This window comes from Triturus cristatus, chromosome 6, assembly GCF_964204655.1.
Source record: "Triturus cristatus chromosome 6, aTriCri1.1, whole genome shotgun sequence".
In the NCBI taxonomy this organism is placed as follows: Eukaryota; Metazoa; Chordata; class Amphibia; order Caudata; family Salamandridae; genus Triturus; species Triturus cristatus.
This window is the reverse complement of record NC_140589.1, coordinates 1,743,687,181-1,743,712,832: the sequence shown is the minus strand read 5'-3', so window position 1 is coordinate 1,743,712,832 and position 25,652 is coordinate 1,743,687,181. Positions and strand designations below refer to the sequence as shown.

The 25,652-nt window shown below is 45.9% G+C and overlaps 1 protein-coding gene across 1 annotated transcript in view; it reads left to right on the top strand.

Moving 5' to 3' along the window:
- ALK (ALK receptor tyrosine kinase) overlaps window positions 1-25,652 on the top strand; it is a 2,691,376-nt gene that overhangs the window by 1,603,337 nt on the left and 1,062,387 nt on the right. Inside the window, exon 5 of the mRNA XM_085613005.1 lies at window positions 958-1,085. Within this exon, the coding sequence (XP_085469131.1) occupies window positions 958-1,085 (128 nt within the window). The remainder of the gene's footprint in view (window positions 1-957; window positions 1,086-25,652) is intronic.

The window sequence follows — 25,652 nt, the reverse complement described above, 5'->3', positions numbered from 1 at the left end:
CTGTCCTGAATTTTTGTCCTGAATTTTGACCCTTTGTCCTGAATTTTTACACTCACCCTCCCGAATTTGCACCCATGTCAGTTGGTCACCCTACTTCAACCCCCCAGGCCAAGTTTTTTCAACCTAATTAAAGCCCTGGCAGTGGATTGACATCCTTGCCCTGTAAGGCATTCCCCATTTTCTATTCAACCTCCTTATTAGAGACAATTGTTAAAAACATCAGTGGGGAAACAAATTAAGCTTGAGAGCCTCAGTGAGCTGCTGGGATGCGGCGTCTACCAAACTAATCTGGGCAATGAGGTGAACGTAATTGTGTTTGCGTTAATGCCGGCTTCCAGCAGGCGCGGCAGGAAAGCTGCACGCGCAGGGCTCGGCGCGCGAGCGCCCACCCCGACGCCCCTCGCGCCTGAGTCACAAGTGGGAATCGCCCAGGCGGGGGTGGGGGCTAAGAGAGCATGTCATGTCTGCCCGAGGGGAGGCTGCAAATTAGTGTTCAAAGCAAACCCCCCGAGGCCCATGATTTCAGCGCATCAGAATAAATTAAGGAAGTCGGTGTATAACTGGGAGTGTGTGTGGGTCTGTGGCGCAGCTCTGCCAGCGCCACTCAGAGGAAAAGTTCACCCGCTGCATACAGAGGCGCTAGTGATGCTAGCGTCAGGCTTCACAGCACTCAACAAGTGGCCCATAATCTCTGAGCCTTCTCACAGAGCCAGGAACATTGCTCCTCAAATGCACCTCAATATTTGATTGATTGACATTTGCATCTCGTTAAGCCACTAAGGATTCAAAGCGCTATATCGAGAAACATTGCGCTTGTGGTGACGTGAGGGCGCCACCTGGCGGCATGAAGGGGCGTTGCTGGATGTGCTGCGTACTGAGGTCTGCTCCTTGTACACTGGTGCTGATGCTCACGCTGTTCTCCCTCTCTTCTTTCCTCCTGCTCGTGGATGATACCAGGTGGACCCTGCTGCGAGGGAGGGTCGGGCGCCTGGAAAACCCCTTCCGGGTCTCTGTGGAGTACGTCGCCAACAGGGGCAGGAGCTTGGCTGCGGTGGACTCCTTCTCACTGAAGAACTGCAGCGCAGGTACCGTGCCACTCCGTTTACTCTAGCGCTCTCATCTGGACAAGGTTTCAATGAATGAATGAGTGGATGATGGCTCAATGAATGAATTATTTTACAAGCTGTCTGTAGCATAGCGCTGCAAACTACTTTTATACATTCTCTTGATTGATAACTTGTTGTATGATGTATCTTAAGAAGGCTATGTGATGACCTCATGTCATCAAGGGTTCAGCACTCCAGCCCTGAGATTTTGTTTAACAACCAAATGCATTCTGGGAGAAATAGTCCCTTTTTAAAAAATTGCAATTGATTACATTGAACTAATACGCAAATAAACAATTATTTGTAAAAGAAAAGCCCAGCTTCTCATTGACCCGGAGTTATCTGGTTCACAGGGCCACTTTTGGACTTGTAATCAAATGGCATAGGCAATGGACTCAAATGGAAGTTTAAGGGACTCTCATATGGGAGGTGATTTGAGTCCGATAGCCCACCCTTCCGACTGTAGTTCACCCAGACAATCCCAGACAATCCAGTGGGTGTGGTGCTTGTCCTGAAGGAATCACCACTGTGCACAGTATATTGTCCCTGCTCCTTGATTGTTGACCATATTCCAGCCCCTCTGCTCTAATTGCTTACAGGCTGAACAAAATTAGGGGGTGTTCACAGAAAAGTACTTGAGATGGAGAAAAAGAGAATAATTTGTTCTGCTGCATATCCTGGTTTTAACTTTTATGTTGGCTTTTATTTCTATTTCAAATACAATACTACTTCAAACAATTTGAATGAAAAGAAATTGTCCATTTGTCCATGTCATGGATGAGTGTTCCGCCCAGTCCAGGATTTAGTCTTTACATCCTGATACTTGTAGTTCTGCTTTTTCCATTTTCAATCCAGGACTATGAGATTCAGAATGCCCAGGAAAAAAGGAGGGTTGAGGAGCTACGCACGCATGGCATGAAACAACTTCCTCCCTGATCAAGGGCGTTCTCCAATATTCTTCCCAGAGCCTCAGTGATTACATATATCTCCCTCTCTTGTGTCATTCTGGAAAGTTCTTAAACTATGTTGAAAGATTTGATATTCAGTGAAGAGACTGATCAACAATATGAAAATGCACAACCTGCCAGTGTATTCATGCGGGCATGGCCCGACTGGTCATATGGGTATTCCAGCATTTTCCCAGTCGGCTTCAAGCAAGTGTTCTCATTGTTTAGGTGAATGAACTGCCATGACCCAGCCTTGAAAGCATGTGGTCTTTATATTTGAAAAAGTATTCTACAATACGCACCATGTACTTTTGGGCTGTTCTCCTTTCAAGTGTCCTTCTCTGGCTGCTCCCCAGATGCAATCTTTGTATCTTTGTGCAGAGGTACGCTTCTCACAGCAGGTAGCACTAGGTTGTAATCTGGGGTGGATAAAAAGGCAGGTCTGACCTAGAAAGTTTCCCACTCAGCACAACAGAAACTGCAATCCACTCCTCACCTCTACCATCAACCAAACGGCAGTGTTTAGGAAGAACTAATCAGCTGCTCCTTGCTAACAAAAGTTCTCAGGGAATCTCTAATCGTAGCCCAGTCTCCGCCCCTTTCTCTTTAGTGTCTGGATCAGTGCTTTAAATGGGCCAGTACTCGCCGGTACGGAGTACCGGCACTTCCGATTTTTTTTGCCGTCAGTACCGGCACTTCTCTGTAGCCAAGGAGAGTACCGGTACCCTGATCCACGGCACGGCTGGCGCATGTTAAGTTTCTCCTCAAGTGCAGGGCGGATGAACCGAGTTGTGAAGTAGTCTTTTGCAGAGTTGCTGCGCCCATTTGAATGTCCCCAAACTGCAGGGGTTTGGAACGGCTTGTGTCACGCTGTGATTAACAGGCCAGGATCTCTAGACAGACCCTGCACTGCCAATCAGGTGCGCAGCGACTAGTCCAGTGAAAGTGCCATCATGGCTTTCGTTATGTGTAATGAGTAAATCTGTTTTGTTGACACAAACACATTTCTCGTGTGCTTTAATATGTGCTGCAACTAGTACAAAAGTCATAATGTATGATCATACCTTGCCCTTAACCCCGCCCCTAGCCCCACCCACTTGCCACACCTCTATTTTATTGAGTACCTGCACTTATTTTTCCCCATTTAAAGCACTGGTCTGGATCTCCACCGTGCAGTAACAGGAATGCAGGCAACATAGTCTGCCGTCTAGGGAGCCGTCTTCATCCTTCGTCTTGTCCTGTGGTAAACCAGGGCATTCAAATGGAGCTTACTAGCTTCAGTGCCCATGCTCACTCACACTCAGATACTTTTTATCAAACATGTGCTACACACACATGTACATGATATACACACAGGATGCCAGTGCAAATTTCTGGACATATACATACAATCAGAACGTTACATAAAAGGGCCTGTATGCCACACTCTCGGTAACACAAAGTCTGGTCACATACTTTGTCTCAAACACACGGTATACTTCCGCGCTGCTTTCTGTGCAATACCCAGGTGAGGTACAGTAGTTCTTGTTGCCACCCTCCCGATCATAGGCCCGCGCCAACAACTACCATTACCAGGGCAGACCTAGGCGTCTGCATATGTGATTAGCGTGACACCAGAGCACATATAAAAGTTAGGATGACAGATGTACATGCAGCCAGGCACTGACGGCAGGGGAACATGCAGGGGACATTCCCAACTCTCTTTTTTTAGAAATGTATTTGGGGGAGCATTCTTATTCCCTCCCCTAAGTTCCCACCCATCAGCAGTGTTAGGATGTAGGATTCTTTTTGCTACAATCTATGACATGGTCTAATGCGAGGGCTACTTTTGCAAGGCCTGGTTTAAGTTCCCAGTCCAGACCTAAGGGGGTTCTTTCTGACCTATCACGCTGTTCCACCTGAGTTCCTCACTCAATTCTCGTTATAGTTTTTACGTTCTGGTGCGTACAGTTCTTTTTTAGGTCTCGCCTGACCCAGCGCATGCGCTGGTCTGGCGAGACTTATTGAGAGGGCTCCAAAAAGTGCTACCAGGCCAGCCTAGAGCTACAGTGCATGTGCGCGGGCGCGCGCTGCTTTTACCGCGATTACTTTCACTTTCGCGGCCGCACGGCTGCTTGGTATAGCCAATAGGTCTCGCTTTTGGGACCTTATAAGTGTTTAGTTATGCAACTGTTGCATGGCTAAACACTTATAAGGTCCCAAAGGCGAGACCTATTGGCTATGCCAATGCTTGTTTACATTAGAAATGCAGGGCTCGTGTTCCTACTATGTAAAAGAAAAAACAAGCTATGTGATCTTTTGGTGAATGGCATGGGACAGCATAAGGAGATTTAAATATTGTTAACATCTTTTGCATTGCGCTTGTTACCAAAGCCTTGCAGCTTCATAGCACTCTGATGAGCATGTGCTACTACCACCTTACTCAATGGGCTGCTTTTCGAAAATTCAAATACCTGCAGCATACGGCTCTTTAAAATGCATATATTTTAATACAAAGGTCTACCAATGTGTTCCTGTTTTTATATGAGCTTACTTTTAAGGTAACTTTTTGATATTGACACCTTTTCTACAATACTCATATGACACATCTATCAGCTGGACTTGCGCCATGGACGACAATTAGTCAGTCCTTTTTCTTCAGCCAATAGCACTACCCCTGCCGTACCTGTAGTTTTCATTTCTAATAATAGTCACGAACTGCAAGCCCCAAAGTGATTATCTAAAAGAAGAAAACGGATTGGGTGTCACCATGACATGGGTCTAGTTGACACCTGTGTATTTTAAGCCAGAGTGTTCTTTAATACATATATGCACTATGAAACCGTACAGAACATCAGTATCCCGCGAGAGTGGCATTAGGCATTTAGAGGATGAACAGAACACCATACTTCCTTTCCTGGTCTTTCTTTTTGCAAATTATTGTTATCTGATGTGCTAGTTTAGTTGGTTCATTTTAAGTGAACTGTAGCTGTAACTGCCAGAATGCACTGACTTGTTAAATAAAAGCCCATGACCAGAGCCAAGGTGTTCTGGTGGATTGAAGTCATATGAGCCACAGTGGCGGTTCCTCCTAAAGGCGAAGGAGCGTCGCCCTGCATGTGCGAGCACAGCAGGTAAACACAGATTTATAAAATGATAATGACCGTTTTATTATATGTGTGCTGTGGCTCATGTGAGGGCGGGGCTGTTTCCTGTGGATTGCAGGATGACTGCTGCCCCTGCTAGCGCGGAGTGCGCGTGTCAGATTGGCTGATGTCTTGTTGCAGCCAGCCCGACATGTGCACTTCAGACCCAGCAAACCCAGTCCTGCGAGAAAGCCGGGGGATTGCTGGCACAGGTCCCTAGCCTCAAAATGAGTGCAGGGTTAGCCTGCTCCAACCAATCCTGGAGCTGCTCTTATGCTGAAATCAGCCTGAAAGCAGCTCTAGGATTGGCTGGATTTGCGTTAGCACTTGGCAGGAAGGAATTCAACCACCTTCCTTCCCTTTCCTGCTCATCATCTCCCTCATGATCCCCCTGGGGGAGGAGAGACAACAGACAGTCACCAGCATCTCGGTAAGTTTTTCGGCATTGTGCCGTGCTGCACCACATTTTAATGTTACCTGCCACCCCTTGTGTGTCAAAGCCTCAGGACTCCAGACAGATTGAGAGGTTCGGGAGAGGCTGGCTAATATGGGATGAACAGGAATATTGCAATATCTGTAGTACACTTTATGAGATTCTTACACTAAGGAGCATATTCTCAAAGTAGTACTCTTTTATGTACTCTTACATTCCTTTGTGAATTAGACCCAAAAAATCTAAACTGGCATGGAATGGAATATTCAGGGAATATTCATATGCAATTTTTACAAATAGAAATGGCTATGCTCTCTTTGCACTTTACAACAAGCATTGGCATAGCCAATAGGTCTCGCCTTTGGGACCTTGTAAGTGTTTAGCCATGCAGCAGTTGTTGTTGCACCAAAGAAATTGTGCTGCATAAATAAATACTTATAAGGTCCCAAAAGCGAGACCTATTGGCTATTCCAATGCTTGTTCTTTGTAAAGAAATAGATGCTTGTTTCTATTTCTTTACTTTTGCTATAATCGCGGCACCGGCGCTTTATTTTTAACATTAAAAATAAAGCGCCGGTGCCGCGATTATACCAAAGGTAAAGAAATAGAAACAAGCATCTATTTCTTTACTTTTGCTATAATCGCGGCACCGGCGCTATTTTTAACATTAAAAGTAAAGCGTCGATGCCCGATTATAGCAAAAGTAAAGAAATAGAAACAAGCATCTATTTCTTTACAAAGAAAAAAGCTGGGGGGGAAAAGGCTACCGCCGGCCACAGCCTGCAGTGCAAGCGCGCGCCCGCACTCATGCACTGCATGCTGTAGTCGGCGGTAGCATTTTTTGAAGCCCTCCTTACATAAGGTCTCCGCCAGACCAGCGCAAGCGCTGGGTCAGGCTCGACCTAAAAAGGGGGGCAGGCGCTATGGTGCTGATTCCCAAAGGCATGTAAGAGTGTGTGACAACACTCCTGTAGTATGACTTCCCATACTCAAAAATGCTTTCATGTATCAGCCCCGTTATATTCATTGTAGTCGAGTTCCATATTGAAAAAACAAAAGAAATAGACTTGTGTTCAGCGTGGCTTAATTCAGTGCTGTAAAGTCTACGCAGTAGTGTAAGAGTGTTCTACACCTCTGGAGTGTATCTTACATAGAAATACATTCCACGCAAGACAATATTCAATTTTTAAATATTGGGGATACTTTAGGCAGTGCTGAAGAAGTGCACAGTAAAATATAGTGCAAATTATGAACCCCTGAATAAAACGAACTATTTACAAACCTCTGTTTGCTCTTAATGTGCTTTTTAGATTCCTAAAAAACACTTCCACATGGATGTGATGTAAGTACAGTTGAAAGTGTGAAGTACACGGTTCAGTCCAGTTTTATCAAGAAGTGTGCAGGAAGGACCTCATTTATGCCAAACACAAGCATTTGCAAAGCAATCGGTCTCGCCTTTGGGACCTTATATGTATTTAGCTCTGCAGCACATTAGCCTGGGTGCTGAAACATCTACTGTTCTTTAACACAGAGGGAAAGTAAGCACCAAACTACCTGACACGCCAGGTATGGGAACACATGGAGAGAAATATTGCCTTTCAGCGGTAAATGGTATAGTCCAAAGCTCTGTTTTTAATATAAAATCAGGCCCTTCAGTGGGCATATCACAGAAAATACTAGATTTGAAAAAAATATTATTGTCTACTGGTGCTCATGGAAGACAATGTCTATGGACTGGAATCTAGAGAATGCTAAAGTGATTCTGGTATTTTACCTCTGCTGGTCGTTTTCTATCAAGAAAGTTAAATAGCGGCAGTTGGCAGAAAAATTTAAAAAAGAAAGTCCCTCAGCAGAAAGCAATTCTGGTATTTTACTGACCTCTACTGGTCGTTTTCTACCAAGACAGTTAAATAGAGGCAGTTGAACAAGTTGGAAGCAATTCTGGTATTTTACTGACCTCTACTGGTCGTTTTCAAGCAAGACAGTTAAATAGAGGCAGTTGCACAGAAAGTCCCTAAGCAGAAGCAGACAAGTCCTAGGGCTGATCTACAGAGCCCACAAAGTACATACACATATAAGTATTTACTAAAGTAGATACAAGTGGTCTTGAATGCTCGACCTAAAAAATGAGTTAACACCTTTCCCCCAGTTTTCGAGGCCTAATTTCATCTGCCTAACATACACTGCTCGCACGTAGGTTGAGGAAGATGACAGTAAAGTGCCGCTGTTCGTCAGCAGAATGCTCTGGCGCCAGATGTGTGAAACACAGCGTCCTTTTCAAATGAGCATCAAGAGATTATATGACAATGGACTATTTTAAAGCCGCACACCTGCATGGCATAAGACCCGTGACAGCACAGGCGCTGAGCCCCTACTCAATCACTCCTCCACACAGTGACGTAACAAAGGCCCCTTCAGTGCGGACGGGGACGGGGTTTCCCTAAGCACACTACCCTGTTCCGAGCACTCCTGTGTGCGTTATGGAGGAGGGCTTGGGGGTCCATGTACTTTGTAGGGGGCCATCTTCAAGTTTCCTGCGGGCCCCGCCTCCACACCCATTTTGTGTCCATTGGGGTGTCATCCGGCATCTCAAAAAGGAGTAAATGTGGAACTGCTAAGAAACAACATCAGGTGACATGGGGTCAAAGTGTCTCAGGTGGGGCGAGAGGGGGTACATGCATTGTGGCAAGAAAACAGATTTATTGCACTAGGTGAAGACATATGGGTTGGCAGATATTCAGGGGACACAAGACATGTACAGGTGTTGTGTGGGATGAGAGGTGTGCAGGTTTCTTGGTGGCATCAACGATGTGCAGATACTTGGGTGAGTGAAGGGTTTGATGGTGTCAGGGTGGAATGAGGGTTTGCAGAGGAATCTAGGTGGAGTAAGGAGTGGTGTAAGTATCGGCGGAACCAGGGTTGTGCAGGTATCCGGGTGGGGCAACGAGTTTACAGGTATTGGGTTTGGGCGAGGAATTTGGACCAGGGGTATGCAGGGATCTGGAGGGAACGAATGGCAGATATCAGGGAGAGGTGAGGGGTCGGCATGTCTCAATGTGATTTCATGGTTGTATAGATATTTAGGTTCGACAGTAGGTGAACATGCAATTAGGTGGCATAGCGGGTTAGCACCTGATTTATATGTGGTATTACCTGACTTCTGTGAACTATCTTTTTTGCTGCTGTCCGTTTAGAGCTGCCTTAAATGTTTGTTGCAGGGCACATAGAGGTGGTGCCTCTGTATGTGTCCACAACAGATAACAAATTACATTTTAAAAATACAAAAACATTTCATGCCGGATGCAGTTCTATATTTGAATCTTTTCCCCATTATTGATATTATCATGCCTGTGTATGTTCGTTGTTTAAATGTTTTATTCTTGACTGTGAGAACTTTAACGCACATTTTTCCTCTTGCACCTGAGGACAAGCTTTAGCAAAGCCAATAGGTCGGGCTATTTTCACAGTGAGCTTGCTTCTTCATTGGTTGACAGTGCTCGTGGTGTGTGGAAAGTTGATGAATAAGAGACTGTGTCATCAGTTATTTGGAAAATGGATGAATGAATAAGTTACAGAGTGTATAGAAAATTATGGTTGACTATATGGATGATCAAGTTCTTGCATGGGTGGATGTCTGGATAAAGCGCGAGTGCACGAAAAAATGCCTCAGAGAGCAGTAGTGATTTAAAAAAATAATAATAATTACAAATATTATGGCAATACATGTATTACACCAGATTGGCACTGCATACTTTTGGGTTACATAGCCTGCATTGTATTGCACTATATTGTGCTGTATTGCATTGAATAGCACTGTATATCATAATATTGTATTAAAAAGTATTATTGCATTGTTTAGTATTTTGCATTGCATATTATTACACTTTATAACATTTTTTCCAATGTATATTAGTTTTGTAATGTACAGTGATGCATGCAGGATACAGTTGCATAACATTGTATAGTTTTGAATACTGGAGTTTTTTATTTGTTCTGTAATATTGCATTGCATAGTGCTGGTACATTGCATAGTATTACATTTACCTCAAATCGTTTGTTGTATTGTGTTGCATAGAATACTATTATTACATTGTCATGTGTTTTTATGAAAAACACTGTCACCTGGAATGGTATCCTGGCTCTGAGAAGGTGTGTTCCTAGCCGTGCCTATGGTAGAGTGGCTATTTGAAAGTCCAGGTCATCATCTTCATACCGACTTTAAGAAGAGGGAGGGAGGCTCTGATGTGGAGTGGGGGCGGGGTTTGATCCACGCTTTAGGAGTGACTTAAGAGAGTGCCCATCCTCCTCATCTGGTTCTGTATATATGTGGGATGTGTCTCAGTAGGAGTACTGAGGAGTGGGGGTGTCTGGGTTGTTGGTGGCAGGTGAAACCGGCTGTTCAGGTGGGTAGAGCCTGAGTTGTGTAGTGACTTGAATGTGTGTGTGAGGAGTTTGAATTGAGATTTTTTGTATATTGGGAACCAGTGTACTTCCCCGAGGTGTGGTGTGATGTAAGTTCTTTGTGGGAAGTTGAGGGTGAGTCTGGCTGGTGAGTTCTGGATGGTTTGTAGTCTTCTAGTGAGTTGCTTGGTGATTCCGGCATAGAGGATGTTACCATAGTCTAACTTGCCGGTGACTAGGGTGTGAGTGACAGTTTTTCTAGTGAAGCTTGGGAGCCATTTGAAGAACTTCCTGATCATCATCAGGGTGTGGAAGCAGGATGAAGTGATGGCGTTGACTTACGCGGTCATGTCAAGTTTGCTGTTGATGATTATTCAGAGGTTCCTTTGAATGGGCTCTGGGTGTGCATGTTCTCCAAATTTAGCCAGCCACAAGATGGATTTCCATGGTGATGTGACATCTTGTGGTCTATTTATTAAGAAGGAGCGGATGCAGTTGGGAATGGGAACTTGGATGCCACATCTCGGGCAGGTGCCTGATGAGGATGGGGTGTGAGACTGTGTCAAAAGCTTCAGGGATGCCCAGGAGAATGAGGACTGCCATGCCTCATTGTCAAGGGTCATGTGGATGTTGTCTGTGGTGGCAGCGTGTGTTGTTTCTGTACAGTGGCTGGTCCTGAATCCGGGGTTTGTGGTTGTTAGACATGAGATTTCTGGTTGGCTAGGGCATGCGCCTAAGCCAGGTAGAAACCACCACTCTAGTCAGGGCAAGGGAGTTACACGCTGAAGATAACCCCTGCTCACCCCCTTGGTAGCTTGGCACGAGCAGTCAGGCTTATCCCAGAGAAAATGTGTGAAGCGTTTGTGCAACACACATACACACAGCAGCGACACACTAGACACACCACAAAAGAAACTCCACACAAGGTTATATAAAAAAAAGTCTTTGTGTTATCCGTAAACACATTAGATCATAATCACAAATGTACACTGTGCCACCTGGCACTAGGCAATACTTTACAGGGGATTATATACATGACAGGGCCAATCGGGCCACTGTCAGAACCATTAGAAAGCACAAGTAGTGAAAATAACACAACCAGTACCTACTGGAATTATACGGTACTCAGCATAAACACATTATGTATAAACAATAGGCATAAATCACATTCAGAAGTGTACCATAGTAACACTCCCCAGGTGCATACAGGACCTTAGGCATAAACCACATTATGCATCATCTTTGGACCTTGCGCCCTACCAGCACCTCAGGTGCTCACAGGACAACTGGCCTTCCTCTGGGGGCCCGTCTGGGTCTTCCCCGCAATGCCCTACGTCCATCAAAAGACAGGGCTCTCTCTGGGCTGCTGCCGTAGAACTCACTTTGGGCACAATCCTCACAGGAGGGGGTGCAAGTCACCCTTGTTCTCCTTCACCATGTGCCCCCCGTTGCAGCTGCTCGTGATCTAGCGGTGCAGCTGTACAGCCCAAATATCGGCACCAACTGTGCCTTGTGAGCCTCATTCACCGGGACTCCTCTGGGCCAACTGGCGCAAGCAGGCACCAAAAGGATGCCATCTGAGCTCCCCTCACCGGGCTTCTTTTGTGGCCGGTGACAGCTCAAATGCTGGGAAACACGCAGCTAGGTCTCCGTCGGACCCGCACTCGTTGCGGCTTCGCCCACAACCAGGCCTCGCCTGGCTTCCGGCGGCTCACACTCTCCTTTGTACGGGCCCCCTGATTTCACCACACTGCGGCCCGGGTGGAAGCCAAAAAAGAGGCTCAGCCCCACTCACCACTCCTTGGGGGCTGAGCGCAACAATGGCCAGCTGTTGTCCTCCAGTCAGGTTCCAGGCAAAGCACGGGGCTTCCCTTCCTTCACGGGAGCCCCGCCCACAGACATCCGAGCGAGCCTCACTTCCGGCTCGCTAGGCAACGCTCGAGGCTACTGCAGCACTCACTCAGCTGATGAGCGGCCGCCCTTGGTCTCCAGACACGGCTCCAGGCTCGGGTTCCCGATGCACAAAAGAACACGGCTTCACACGTGGTTCAGGAGCAACACCAGCTGCACAACTCAGCACTCCCCACGTGCTGCTGTACACAAAAGTGCCTTTCTCACGCTCCTTCTGCCCACCCAATGGAGGGGGGGGGGTGCTCTCTCGTCCCCACGCAGCAAAGAGGAGGCACCGCCTAATGAATCCAGCGCTCACCACGCGCTGAGCCCCAAAGTCCATAGGGGCAGAGCTGGACCCAGGCAGGCCAGCTCACAGGGCCCTCCAGCAGACATGAAATCCCTCGTGGCGGTTCCTCCTGGGGCCCAGCAGTCCAAGCAGGTACACTGCTCCAAGTAAGCACACAGAGATGGGGTCATAGCCCCAATATTTAAATCATGCTTTGTCTTTGTTCTGTCCTGGTACAGGGCTTGGGGATCCAGTCCTAACTGGTTCTGGGAGGTACTGAAGCATTTTCTATACAGTGTTCACACCCTCCTTTGTCAGGTTAAGCTCTGGCCCCAGACACACCACAGAGGGGCGGAGCCAGCATTGAACAAGGCAGGCACAGACCTATTCAGGGTCAGGGGCTACTCTTCCCACTACTCCAAATGCAGATCTGCCTACTCAGCCGAGCGCTGACTCACCCTGCCCCTCTGGGGCCACACACCTCACCAGCCCCTGTCACTCCAGAGACAGACATGCAATACACATCAGGCAGGCACAACGACACATATCACACAGAAATGCCCACTTCTAAAAGTTTAATTTCTAAAAAAGTGATAATAAATCTGCGCACACCATTACACAGCATTTACTATTACTATTCCAAACATACCAAATTTGACCACGCTGCTCCTCTCATATCAGAAATTACCACTGAAACACTTATCAGGGAATCCCCAATGCATTCCTATTAGAGGGCAGCCTCACAACAGTGAGAAACCAAAATGGCTGTTTGTCACTACCAGGATATGTCACACATTTAGGGTACATGCCCTACCTTTTACCTACAATGCACCCTGCCCATAGGGCTAGCTAGGGCCTACCTTAGGAGTGACTGATATGTAGTAAAAGGGGAGTCAAAGACCTGGCACCCGCTTTATGTGCCATGTCACAGCGGCAGTAAACTGTGCGCACAGGCCCTGCAATGGCAGAGGCCTGAGACAGGTTTGAAAGGCTACTTTGGTGGGTGGCGCAATCAGCGCTGCAAGCCCACAAGTAGCATTTAATTTACTGGACCTGGGTATCTGAGATACCACTTTACAAGCGACTGACAGGTAAATTAAATACGCCAAACAGGTGTAGACCAATCTTACCATGTTTACCACAGAGAGCACATGCACTTTACACTGGACAGCAGTGCTAAAGTGCCCAGAGTCCTAAAACCACCAACACCAGGTCAGAAAAACGACTAGGAGGAAGGCAAAAAGTTCAGGGATGACCCTGCAAAAAAGGGCCAAGTCCAACAGTGGTGTTGAGGAGCTGGTGATTGCTGAGGTGGGCGGTGGTGCGTTGGTTGATTAGTTTCTCTAAGACCGTTGCTGGGTATAGTAGGATGGAGATGGGTCTGTAGTTGGAAAGCTTTGCTTGAGTCATCAGATGATTTCTTGAGCAAGGACATGACAGTGGTATGTTTCCAGGTGTCTGGGAATGTGGCTTAGTCGATGGAAGTGTTGAGGATGGGTGTTAGTGATTCCCCGATTGCTGGTGAAGGCACATTGGAGGCAAGGGTCAGATGGAGCTTCTGAGTGGGCAGTCTTCATAGTAGCTGCGATTTCGACTTGGTGACAGCAGGCCAAGAGGCCAGAGTTAGTTCATCAGCCATGATAGGAAGTTGAGTTGTGACAGTGATGAAGTCCAGTTAATGATCTAAGTTGTTGTATACTGAGTTGGGTTTGTTACAGAAGGATTCTGAGAGCTTGTTGCAAAGGTCTTGTGGGTGAGGGGTGATGTTTCTGGAGGCAGCAGGAGGCACAGTGAAATCTTTAATGATAGCAAAGATTTCCTTGCTGTTGTTAGTGTTGGCGTTGATGTGAGCTGGAAAAGCTGTGCGCTTGGTGTTCTGTATCTGTTGGGGAAAACATCTTAGGGCTGTTTTTTTTTAAATATGCGATTGCTGGACTTGTTCTTCATTTGCTCTTCAGTTGCTTGCAGTGGCGTTATGTGACCCTGAGAACCTCGGTATATCAGCTGGCCTGTGATAAGGCTCTTGCTGTTGGGTTGCATTTGAGGGGAGCCAGGCAAGGGAGTCATGCATGCGATGATCCAGACGTTGACATTTTTTATGGCTTTCAGCAAATCACTGGTGTGTTCTGGGGGGGGGGGGGAGAAGCCCACTCCTCTTCTGAGATGCTTTTCAAGCTGCTGTAGATGGTACTGGTGGTGGTAATTATGTGAGAGTGCAAGTTGGGTGTGCTGAAACTGTCGAAGGTGTGGTCTGTCCAGGTCATAGTTGCTGACTTGTCGACTGTGATGTTGCTGATTGAGTAGAAAATTGGGTCCCATAAGTCTCCAGTGTTGTGGGTGGTTTTGGTAACATGCTGAATGAGGCCAAGGTTTTCGAGGTTTTCTATAAAGGTTGTAGAGTTTTTGGTCAGTGTAGTGTTCTTGAAAGTTACGGGCATTAAGAAGGATGAAAGTGTGTAGTGAAGACTGCTATCTATATACGTACAATGCTAAGTTAGCACATCCGCGTTAGATGCTAGAAAGCCATCTTGCCACTTTTGCTGCTTTTGCACACGACACTGTAGTTACATGTTATTAATTGAGAAATGCTTTCTCGCCTCTGCTTCACATGAGAACTGTCTGTTGTTCACATCCCTAACAGTGATCTGCGACCTTGGTCTGAACATTGTGTAAAGAAACAGTCTGGGTCGCTAGACGGTGCATGTTGTTGGGTTCAGGTTGATCGGCCCACTATTTAGCCATAACACGCACGCAGCTGCAAATACCTGAAAGTCGAGTACTTTTAATATTGCAGGCAGCATGCTTTAGACACATTCGGAAGAAGAGCTTTCCCAGGAGCAGAGTCTAGCTGATCCTGTGATGTGATTCCACTAAGCTGATCTTTACGGTATGGGATTCCCCATTCAAGCCTAGAGACCTTTTATTAGTCTAGTAATAATAATATTAGTTTACTAGCGAAAGGAAGGTGGCTGTCATCCACTGTCATTTTATTATGATTACTCCTTTCATTTTCTATGGTATTGTAACTATGCTGATGCTTTTGATTTTAATCATTTGTCTGCTTATGTTAGCCAAAATACTGCATCTTAGGACACGAGGTTTATAAAATAAACTCTTTAAACTTTACCGTGTCTCTGTTTATTCTGTTGTGGACTGATATGAGAATAATTACGAACAGGTATTTCTGGTTCCCACCATTCCTGAGAATACACTAAGTCGCTTGTTCTGGGTTGTCTATACATTGGGACCGCCGAGATAAAACTCAGATAACGAATGGGACACTGATGCTGGTCGGATAAGGGGTTCTGGGTTCTGAGGTGAGTTTTTGGTACACCACAATTCACTGAGGTCCTGGTTTCCTGTGCATAGTTCTGTGCATAAGCAGAATCCCTGCAACAAGTGCTGGTGTGGAAGAGGATGATTATGCGGCAAACTCCATGATGTCACTGGCAAAATTGGTGTGGGGTCTTGGTGGTCTATATATGAGGGTTCCCCCATGGAAAAGTTGGTTGTGATGCATATCTTGAACATATAGCTGATGGGGGTGTCCATGTAGGTGGTGCAGCTGATGGTAACTTTGAATATAATGGCGACTCCACCTCAGGGCTTGTGCTGACAGGCGTGCCCAACGATCTTGTAGCCGGTGGGCATGGCTGTAGAGTTGTCTGGTGCAAGGTTATGTTTAGCAATGTTTCTGTGAAAAAGAGCAGGTCTGGAGCATGGTTGCGCAGTAGGTCCTATATCTCCGTGTTGTGTTTCGTGAGCGAGCGGGTATTGAGGACCATGCATGTGAGTGTTGGGTGTTGTTTGGGCAGTGTTTGATCTGAAAGAGAGTGAACGGGTGGCTGGTTTGTGTGAGTGGGGTGCTGTTGGTGCAGGAGTGATGTAGAATGCAGGAGCCGCATGTGAACAGTCCTTTCATGTTGTGTGTTGCGGTGTGGCAGCAGTGAGGCTAGCGGCGTCCAGGGTTAAGTGCATGGAGGTCCGCAGCAGAGTATTGGTGGATAGAAGAAGAACCAGGATTCCTATCACTGGGTGTGGCCCAGGCATACGGGCTTGCTGCTAGCGTCCCCTACGCATCCACACTGCTGTAGCCTCTAATAAATAGGTGCTGGTAGGAGGGAGGAGCGCAGGGTACCATGGGAAGGAAACCAATGATGTCACTTCCCCTGGCAGAAGGAAGATGGGAAATCCAGTGATGTCACTTGCTGTGCAGAAGGGTGATGGGAAATCCAATGATGTCACGTCTTGTGCATATGGGCAATGGGAAATGAAGTCCTCTTGCTTTGCTTCTTCTTTTAAAGATGATTTTGGCAGGATACCAGCAATGTCACTTCCTGTGCAGATGGATGTTGGGAAATCCAGCGATGCCAGTTCCTTTGCAAATGGGCAATTGGCAGAAAAAGAATACCGGCTAGTCGGACACTGTATTCTTCTATGGTTGGGAAAATTAGGCCCATTTAATTGAGCCTTGAAGTCACAAATACTATCTAAGGACTTCATTATTTTCATGAATAAGAATAACAAATGAGGGCGTATCATTTCAAATTCGATATCGTTCTGCACACACACTGGCCATGGAGTAAAGATTAGTCCTCAGTTGGTCTACACTTTGAACAGAGTGATTGTGGTGCTGTAGAAGAGGCTGAGCAGAAATAACACCATCAATGTTGCCATTGCGACCCTGTAGTCCCCTCGGATTTCAGGATTTCGGTGAATTTGCTGAACTTGTGAACGCTTTTCTGGATGAGGTGCATCGGCAGTGCTTCGTGGCCCACAGCACAGGAAAACGAGTCAGTCCCCCTCGGTCAAATCAGCCACATTGACCTGCACTACCACAATACCCGCAGAGAAGAGACTTCACTGATGTCAGGCAGAGGCAGGCATCAACTCTTCAGCTGTCAGGGGTAAGGCAGAAGCACCCTCCAAGGCTGGCAGATGAGGGATCACAGACAGAGCAGAGACCAGAATCAGGAAAAGCCAAGAAGCAGCTGCACCATGAGCTGCAGTCTGAGGCTACACCTGCCCCAGCAGCCACTTCTGACCCTTTACCATGAAAGTGAATCGAACCAATGTACAAGACAACTTTCAAGCAAAAAAGATCACTTAGCGTCAGTCACTTCAATAAAGGAAACTAAGATGCAATAAAAAAAGAGAACACAGCACTTCAAAGATTACATCTGTTTAATTTTATGCAGAATTAAAGGTCAATACAGTTTTGCTCTGAGGATTGTGGTTTTGTATATATTGAATATATCAGCCCTCATAAACTGAGAGAATGCCTCATTTTGTCTGCTAGCTGGCTTGTTGCTCTGTGACCCTTCACTGCAGACACTTGTTCTTGCTGAATGAATTCATTATAGAGGGCAGCTTGGCTACCAGAAGGCATTGCCCTTACCTCAGAGAAACCTAATCACCATCTGTGAAGTTAATGTTGCATCCAGCACTTAATTGCTAAGGCCTGAGTTCGGATGCTGGCAGCAGTCACTCCTGATGGAAGGATGGGGGTAGAGAGCAGGGGCATTGACAATGCAATTCTGAAATAGGACTGTTTTCTTTGCCAGTCAACATTGCAAAATATTACCTTCTGCATGATTTTTATGGTTGATCCAAAATGAGAGAGATACTTAAAAGGAAAGGAATGAGGCTGACACACGCTGATGGCAGAATAATGGCTGAAGCGGGCAGACACAGAAACCCAATCTCTGCATTTGTTTACAACAAAAGGCCTGGGCTGTGCTAAAACTAAAATAAAGGTTTTTCTATTCACTGCAGATGGAATGCACTTTATCTTCTGTTTTCCTTGATCTTTGCTCAGGAAAGCCAGGTGGGGGTTGTAAGAAAGTGGGTTATTGGTTGAGGGGGTGGATGCCCCACTCAGGAAACAACCACAACCCTTGTCAGGGTAAATCATAAAAAGTCACTAAATTAACATGTGCTTAACCCTTTGGTAGCTTGGAACAAAGCAGTCAGGCTTAACTTAGAGGCAATGTGCATTTATGCAGCATACAACCAAAAATAAAGTAAAAACACAACACTTCACGTCGCTTGGGCTTCGGTTCTAATCAGGAGCTGTATAGTGCTGCGATGCATAATCATGCGTCGATTTGCTGCGAATTGCGTCATTTTCGATCAAGAGCTGTGAAGGCTGCGATGCTAGGTCCTTTATCAAGTTGCAATACCTGCGTCAGTTCCGATCAGGAACTGCGAGGGTTGAGATGCGTCGGTTCCGATGAGTACGCTGATCAAGAGCTGTGAGGGGCTGCAATGCAAGCTCCTGAGTTGCGCTGCATCTGATTCAATGGGCATCACAGGTAGGCAGGAAGGTGTACACTCTGATGCCAACTCTTGGAGATCAGGACTCACTCCAGGCAGAGGACAGCAGTAGGACGCAGACTTGTTCAGTTGGAGGTTTAGACAGGTCAGGTACAGCGAATCAGCTGGGCAGTTGCAGAGAGGCCTCCGAAGGTTGTTGTGTCCCTGTAGCTCCCACAGGAGGTCAGTCAACTGACCCTAGGAGTCACACTGGGTAGCCTGGGATAAAGGGAAGCAGGTCCAATTTTACGTCATCCTGCCAGGATGCCCTATACTGTCCACATCTAAGCCCCTTTGCCCTCTCGAAGCAAAACACAAATCCAACAGCAGAGCCATTCACTGTCATGTGACCCAGGGCACTGGCAGAAAAATCTCAAATGGTTAGGACAAGAAAATGCTGACTTTCTAAAAGGTAGCATGTTTAGAATTCTCACTTAACATCTGACTTTACCATGAAAGAGGATTTACAATTACAGTTCATTTGAGTGCAAACAGCATATCTCTATCTGCTTCAATTCAATGTTATCATTTATTAAATGTAATAAGGTAATCTATTTTGTCAATTTGGAGCGATAGACCTTACAACAGGGAAAAATGACTCAAATCGTTTTTCAGAGATAGGGCATGTAAAACTTATGCACAAGTCCTGCTTTTTAAATACAATGCACCCTTCTTTATGAGCCATTAGGGCCTATCTTAGGGGTGACTTATAAGTATTAAAAAGGATGGTTTAGGACTCGCAAAACGTTTATTCTGCCAGGCCGAATGGCAGTTTGAAACTGCACTTCAGGCTGCAGTGGCAGACAGCATAAGACCTGTTTTAAAAGGCTACTTTAGTGGGTGGCACTATAAGGACTGAAGGCCCATCAGTAGCATTTAACCCTTTCGCTGCTAGGCCTCCCCCCGTGCTAAGCCTTTTTTTGGGTATTTGGGGTAGTTCGCGCTTAGACCCCTGTAATTTTTTGACCACATAAGGTATCTGTACCAAATTTGCGTCCTTTTCTTCCAACATCCTGCGAATTCTAAAGGTACACAGGGTTTGTGGATTCCCCTGGAGCGGACCCAGAAATTAGCCAAAATACAGCTCCTTTTTTGTTTCTTGGGGAAAAATGGGTAAAAAGTGCTGCAAATGAAAGCGTCTGGGTTTTTCCCTGCAAATGGTATCAAAAAAGGGTTTGTGGGGCTGAAATCACCATTTCCCCAGATTTTAGGGAATGACAGACTTTGTCAGAAAACCAACATTTTTTACACAGTTTTTCCGGGACATAGCCTATTTTTGCTGTTTTTTGTGCTTTCAACCTTCTTCCAGTTAATGGTAGAAATGGGTATAAAAGCAATAATGGATCCTGGAAAGCTATAAATTTTTAAAAAGTAGGCAAAATTCTGAATTCAGCAAGGGGTCATTTGTGTAGATCCTTCAAGGTTTCTTTATAGAAACTAACAATTAAATATAGGAAAAATTGAAAATTAGTTGAAAAAAACAGCCTTTTGTGTCATCGTTTTCACCTGTAACTTCTTCTAATTAGGACAGAAATATATCCATACATCCACTGGTCCTTACTGGTTGTGGGGATATATAGCACTTGTAGGTTCACCAAGAACCCGACGAACCCAGAGCCAAAAACTGAGCAGCGACTTGCAATGGTTTTTTATTATGCACCGGGTATATAGCAATTATTCTGGGAAAATGTATACATGGAAAAATCGGTAGGAAAGACACCTATGTATTTCTGAAATGGGAACAAAATATAGAGTTTAGAAACAGTGGATATTTGCACATTTCCGAAATTGGGAATGTTCATACTAGCATGAGAATTATCGGTCATTTTTCAAAATGAATTCTTTTTTACACATTGTCTTTCATTTGGAAGGCAGAAATGCATTGAAAGTCAATAGGTAATACCAGTTACTTTACAAATCTGAATTACCCCAATTCTCCCGATAAAAATGATACCTCACTTGTGTGGGTAGATAGTGCCCATAACAGGAAACGGCCCAAAACGCAAGGTGGACACACCACATTTTCACAGTGAAAAATTTGCCTTTTTTTGCAAAGTGCATAGCTGTAGTTTTTTAACCCTAGCTCTGCCGGCACCTAGGGAAACCTATCAAACCCACACATTTCTGAAAACTAGACACCTGGGGGATTCCAGGGAGGTATGGCTTGTGTGGATTCCCCAACGTTTTCTTACCCAGAATCTCCTGCAAACCTCAAATTTAGCTGAAAAAATCACTTTTTTCACATATTTTTGTGTGGGAAAGTTGTGGCATCGCCGGGCTGACACAAATTTCCTACCACCCAGCGTTCCCCCGGGTCTCCTGATAAAAATGGTGCCTCACTCGTGTAGGAGGCCCAAGTACCCGTGACAGGCAAGGGCCCAAAACGTATTGAGGCAACATCACAATTGCCTATCACAAAACGACCTGGTTTTGCAAGGGGAGTCACCTGGGATTTTGGCCCCATGCGCGGCGGCCATCTGGGGAAACCTACCAAACCAACACATTTCTAAAAACTAGACACCCGGGGAATTCCAGGGAGGTATGGCCTGCGTGGATCCCCCAAAGTTTTCTTACCTAGAATCCCCTGCAAACCTCAAATTTAGCTGAAAAAATCACTCTTTTCCACACATTTTTGTGTGGGAAAGTTGTGACATCACCGGACTGACACAGATTTCCTACCACCCAGCGTTCCCCCATGTCTCCCGATAAAAATGGTGCCTCACTCGTGTAGGAGGCCCAAGTACCCGTGACAGGCAAGGGCCCAAAACGTATGGAGGAGACATCAAAATTGCCTATCGCAGCAACGCCCCACATCGTACTCAAGCCCACTGTCTTTTCCTAAACACCTTTTTAACAATTTCCTCCAAAGATGAATGAATAATTTCACCTTTGAGAAGGTCGTTTTCAAAAGCAGATTCCTATGAGCAAGTCATGTGTGCTAGTATTTGACCTGGACATGATGTCTGAGTGACACCCTGCCTGCCAGTGATACAGTCATAATCCTCTCTATTGACACATCGGATAGGAAATGATCTAATACAGCATGATTATAACAATTCTGTATAATGCATTGCATGCGATTTAATCTTTTACATTGTCAAACAATGACTCCATATGCTTTTAATTGACTAACCCCCTCATCAGCCCTAAACACATCCATTTCTATCCCCCCACAAGCCCTACACACCATCAGTCCCTGACCTTCACCACAGCTAAACCACAACCATTCCTAAATCTTAAAAACCCCTTTTAAGGTATTGGGTTATTAGCTGAAGGAGGTGAAACCCTACGCAAGCAGGAACCACAATCCTTTTCCGGATGAAGTCATAAGCAAACCTCAAATTAACCGTGCTCAATCCTCTGGTAGGTTGGCATAGAGCAGTCGGGCTTAACGTCATTGATGTATTTAATAAATGTATTTAATAAATACATCAAGACCAAAACAACAAAAATGCAATCAGCACAACCGTAAATATGGAGGTTTAAAAATGTAAATAAAACTAAAGCCAAAAAGCACAAAGTGCCAACTGTGGATATCTGGTCTCGCTAGAACGGGACAGCATCACAAGTTTAGGCTGACTGCGAAGTAGTGTGGCCAGCTACAGTAACCCAGTTAGGTCCGCTGAACAGAAGTATCTTAAATCTTGGTTGTGGACTGCTGAAAGCTCCAGTGTCGAAGATGCATCGCACAGCTTAGGCAATGCATAGGTCCCGAGAAGCTGCTATACGAGATCCTGTGTCATCATCGAGGATCTTCTTATGTGAAATCCTGTATCAAGGATGCATTTCGCAGCCAAGGAGATGTCGGTTACCGAGAAGCTGCACTGCGAGAACCTGTGTCATCGTCAAGGCTGCCATCAATGAAAGACTTGCGATGCGAGGGAGGCGTAGCGCAGCTGTGGTTCCGATTCGGGCTGCGAGGTTGATGCGGAGTTCTTGCTCTGGGAGAAGCCTCGAAGCAGAGGTGAATCGTCGGTTATGCTCGGGATTGCGCTGCACAGCAGAGAAGATGCGTTGGTTCGGATGGGCTGGCAAAGCTCCTTCAGGCCCACTTCCAAGGGTCCAGGACTGGGGTGGCACCACTTGGCAGGTAGGACTCACAGATGGCAGAGTCCAGGTGCTGGTTTCAAGGTAGTTGGAGCCTTCTTTCCCTGAGGCTCTAGTCAGGAGACCAGCCAACTAGCCCTTGGAGTCGCCCTGAGTTGCTGGGCTCAGCAGATAGAGGTCCAGACCTTCTCACGCAGGCGAGAGGACCGCAGGTCAGCACAGCCGGGCAGCAGCTCTTCAAGGCGGCAGTCCAGCTGAGTGGCAGTCTTCTTAGCAGCCCAGCAGTCCTTCTTCTGGCAGAGTCTTCCACAGGTCCAGAAGCAAACCAAAGAGTTGGTGTCTGAGGTCCAATATTTATACCTAGGTTTTTCTTTGAAGTGGGAGAAACGTTTAGAGGTTTTCTTTTGATGTTCACAGGTTTTCTGGTTTCCCTGGCTCCAGACTAAGTACAGGGGGTATGCAGCCCTTTGTGTGGATGCAGGACACAGCCTAATCAAGTGTAAGTAGGGCTGTGCCCATCTCCTCCCTCCCACCCGCTATTGATTGCCCAGCCAGGCACACCTAAGCTGTCTATTGTGTCTGGCAGTCTAGGAGGAATACACAAAGCCACACCCAGTCGTGTGACCCAGTGACAGACTGCAGGCACTAAATGGCTAAGGCAGGAAAATGCCAACTTTCTAATTTAAAATCCGACTTTTTAAGAGAGGATTTTTCATTCCAATTCCAAAGGCACCTAACTTGACCTTGGAATTGGAATGAAAAATCCTCTCTTATGGTCATTTGGAAATTATCACTTATTAAATGTAACAAGCTAACTCCAATGTTATCCCATAAGAGAGGTGGGCCTTGCAGTAATGAAATACGAATTTAAGTGTTTTTCACTATCAGGAAATGTAAAGTACATGTCCCATATTTTAAACCCACTGCACGCGGCCCTCCGGGCTGTTTAGGGCCCACCTTAGGGTGGCTTATATATATTAAAACAGGATGTTTGGACCTGGCAAAAGATTTATTTTGCCAGGTCGACATAGCAGTTTAAAACTGCACACACAGGTGGCAATGGAAGACCTGAGCCATGTTTAAAGGGCTTCTTAAGTGGGTGGCACAATCAGTGTTGCAGGCCCACTAGTAGCATTTAATTTACATGCCCAGGGCACCAGTAGTGCCACTATACTAGGGACTTACAAGTAAATTAAATATGAGCCAATTCTACCCGGTTTTCGGGAGAGATCACAAGCACTTCTGCACTGGTTAGCAGTGGTAAAGTGTGCAGAGTCCTAAAACAAGCAAAAACAAAGTCAGGAAAACAGGAGGATGGATGACAAACAGTTAGGGGAGAACCACGCCAAGGATGTCAGGCCTAACACTCTTTCTACGCCTTAACCCCATACATACCCGACCTTTTAAAACCCCTCACAACACCCAAACTCCACCCTTCTCTAAACCCTAAAAAAACCCTCACCACCCTTATACACCACCACTCCATGACTCCTAAAAATCCCTCACCACCTCTAACCTCTACCCATCCATGAACCATAAAAAGCCCTTTGTGCATCTGACCTCCACCCATACCTGAATCCTTAAAAGCCCTCACAACCCTACACTCCACCCAAACCTGAACCTAAAAACTCTTCACCTCCACTGTCCTTTATCCATGGCTGAACCCTAAAACCCCTCAACATTCCCAAATTCCACCGGTCCCTGGACCCTAAAACCACCTTTCTGCACTTGAACTCCACAAATTCTTAACCCCTAAAAACTCCTCACCACCCCTAAACATTACCCATCCCTGAGCTCAAAAACCCTCTCTAGTCCTAATCTCCACCCAAGTTAAATGTCATTTTTCCTTAAAATAATTTTTCTTTTAAGAGGTTTCCTTCAATTTTCGATTTATTTGTATTGTATTAAAATGATCTTTCCTTAACCCCTTCAGTGCCCATGACGAGCTGGACTCGTCATGGGCCGCGGTGGCGCTGTGCCCATGACGAGTCCAGCTCGTCATAGACCCCGCCCGCTAATGCAACGGCCGGCACTGGGCGGGGAAAGGGGCGGGCACTGAAGGGGTTAAAAATGCTTTGCCATGATTTGGTTTCCTCCAATGCGGTTTCTCAGTTTTGGTTTTTCCATTCACATACACATCAGTATAATCTTAGATGTCCTTCATATGATGCAACAGTGGTTGTGAGCCTTCATAAGTGTTCTCCAGGATAGTTTCTGAGGACTTTGCATGAATAGTCTTTTGTCTGTTTTCACGGTTATGTCAATTCAACCCATCTGCTACTGATCTTGTTCTTCCCCATCAGCCTGGGCGTCAATACGCCAATATGCAGTGATGCAGGCAGGTCACCCACCGGATGCAACTGATTCATGACCCTCGAGCTAGACATGTTATCCGTTTTCTTGCTTTTGTACATTACCGTCTCTCAGACAGAGGCCAGGATAGGTCGCTTGGGTGTTGTAGCCACCTGGAATCCACTTAAGAGATTGCGCTCAGTAATGGGATGCGGAGCTGAAAGAAAAGGCGGGTTCTTGTGCATAATTTCATGTTTTTTAAGACAGGTGTGCCTAGCCTGCCCGGTGGTATGGCCATACCTCATTGACATAGAGGCTGTGATGCGGTAGGGAGATGAGGCGACCAGTCTATGCTCAGCCCGTTTACGCTGTAAAATCATAGAAGGGATCGGATGACATTAAAGAGGCATTTCCCAATATAGTAACAGGGTGCAAAAGGGCCATATTTGAGACTTAGAAAAGCTCTCTCTAGGCTGATGGAGGAAGGGAAAGAAATTGAGTACTGAGTGAAAGTTACCAATTTTTGAGGAAGGAGTTGTACAGAAGGTCACTTAGAGGTCTGATCTGGTATTTAGTGGTCGGTCATTAGAAACTGAGTTTCTCTTTTGCCGTGTAATTTGAAAAACAAAAGTAACTATACATTTGTAGTGACGAAAAGTGGCTCATAGCAGAGTAAAGCAGGTTTGTTGAGACAGCAAGAAATGTCTGTTAAAAAAAATTACTTTGTCCAACATGTTCTGTTTAAACCTTTTAATTTCTGAGTAATAATCTACAATCTTCATCTTTCAACCCATACCCCGGGAAAAC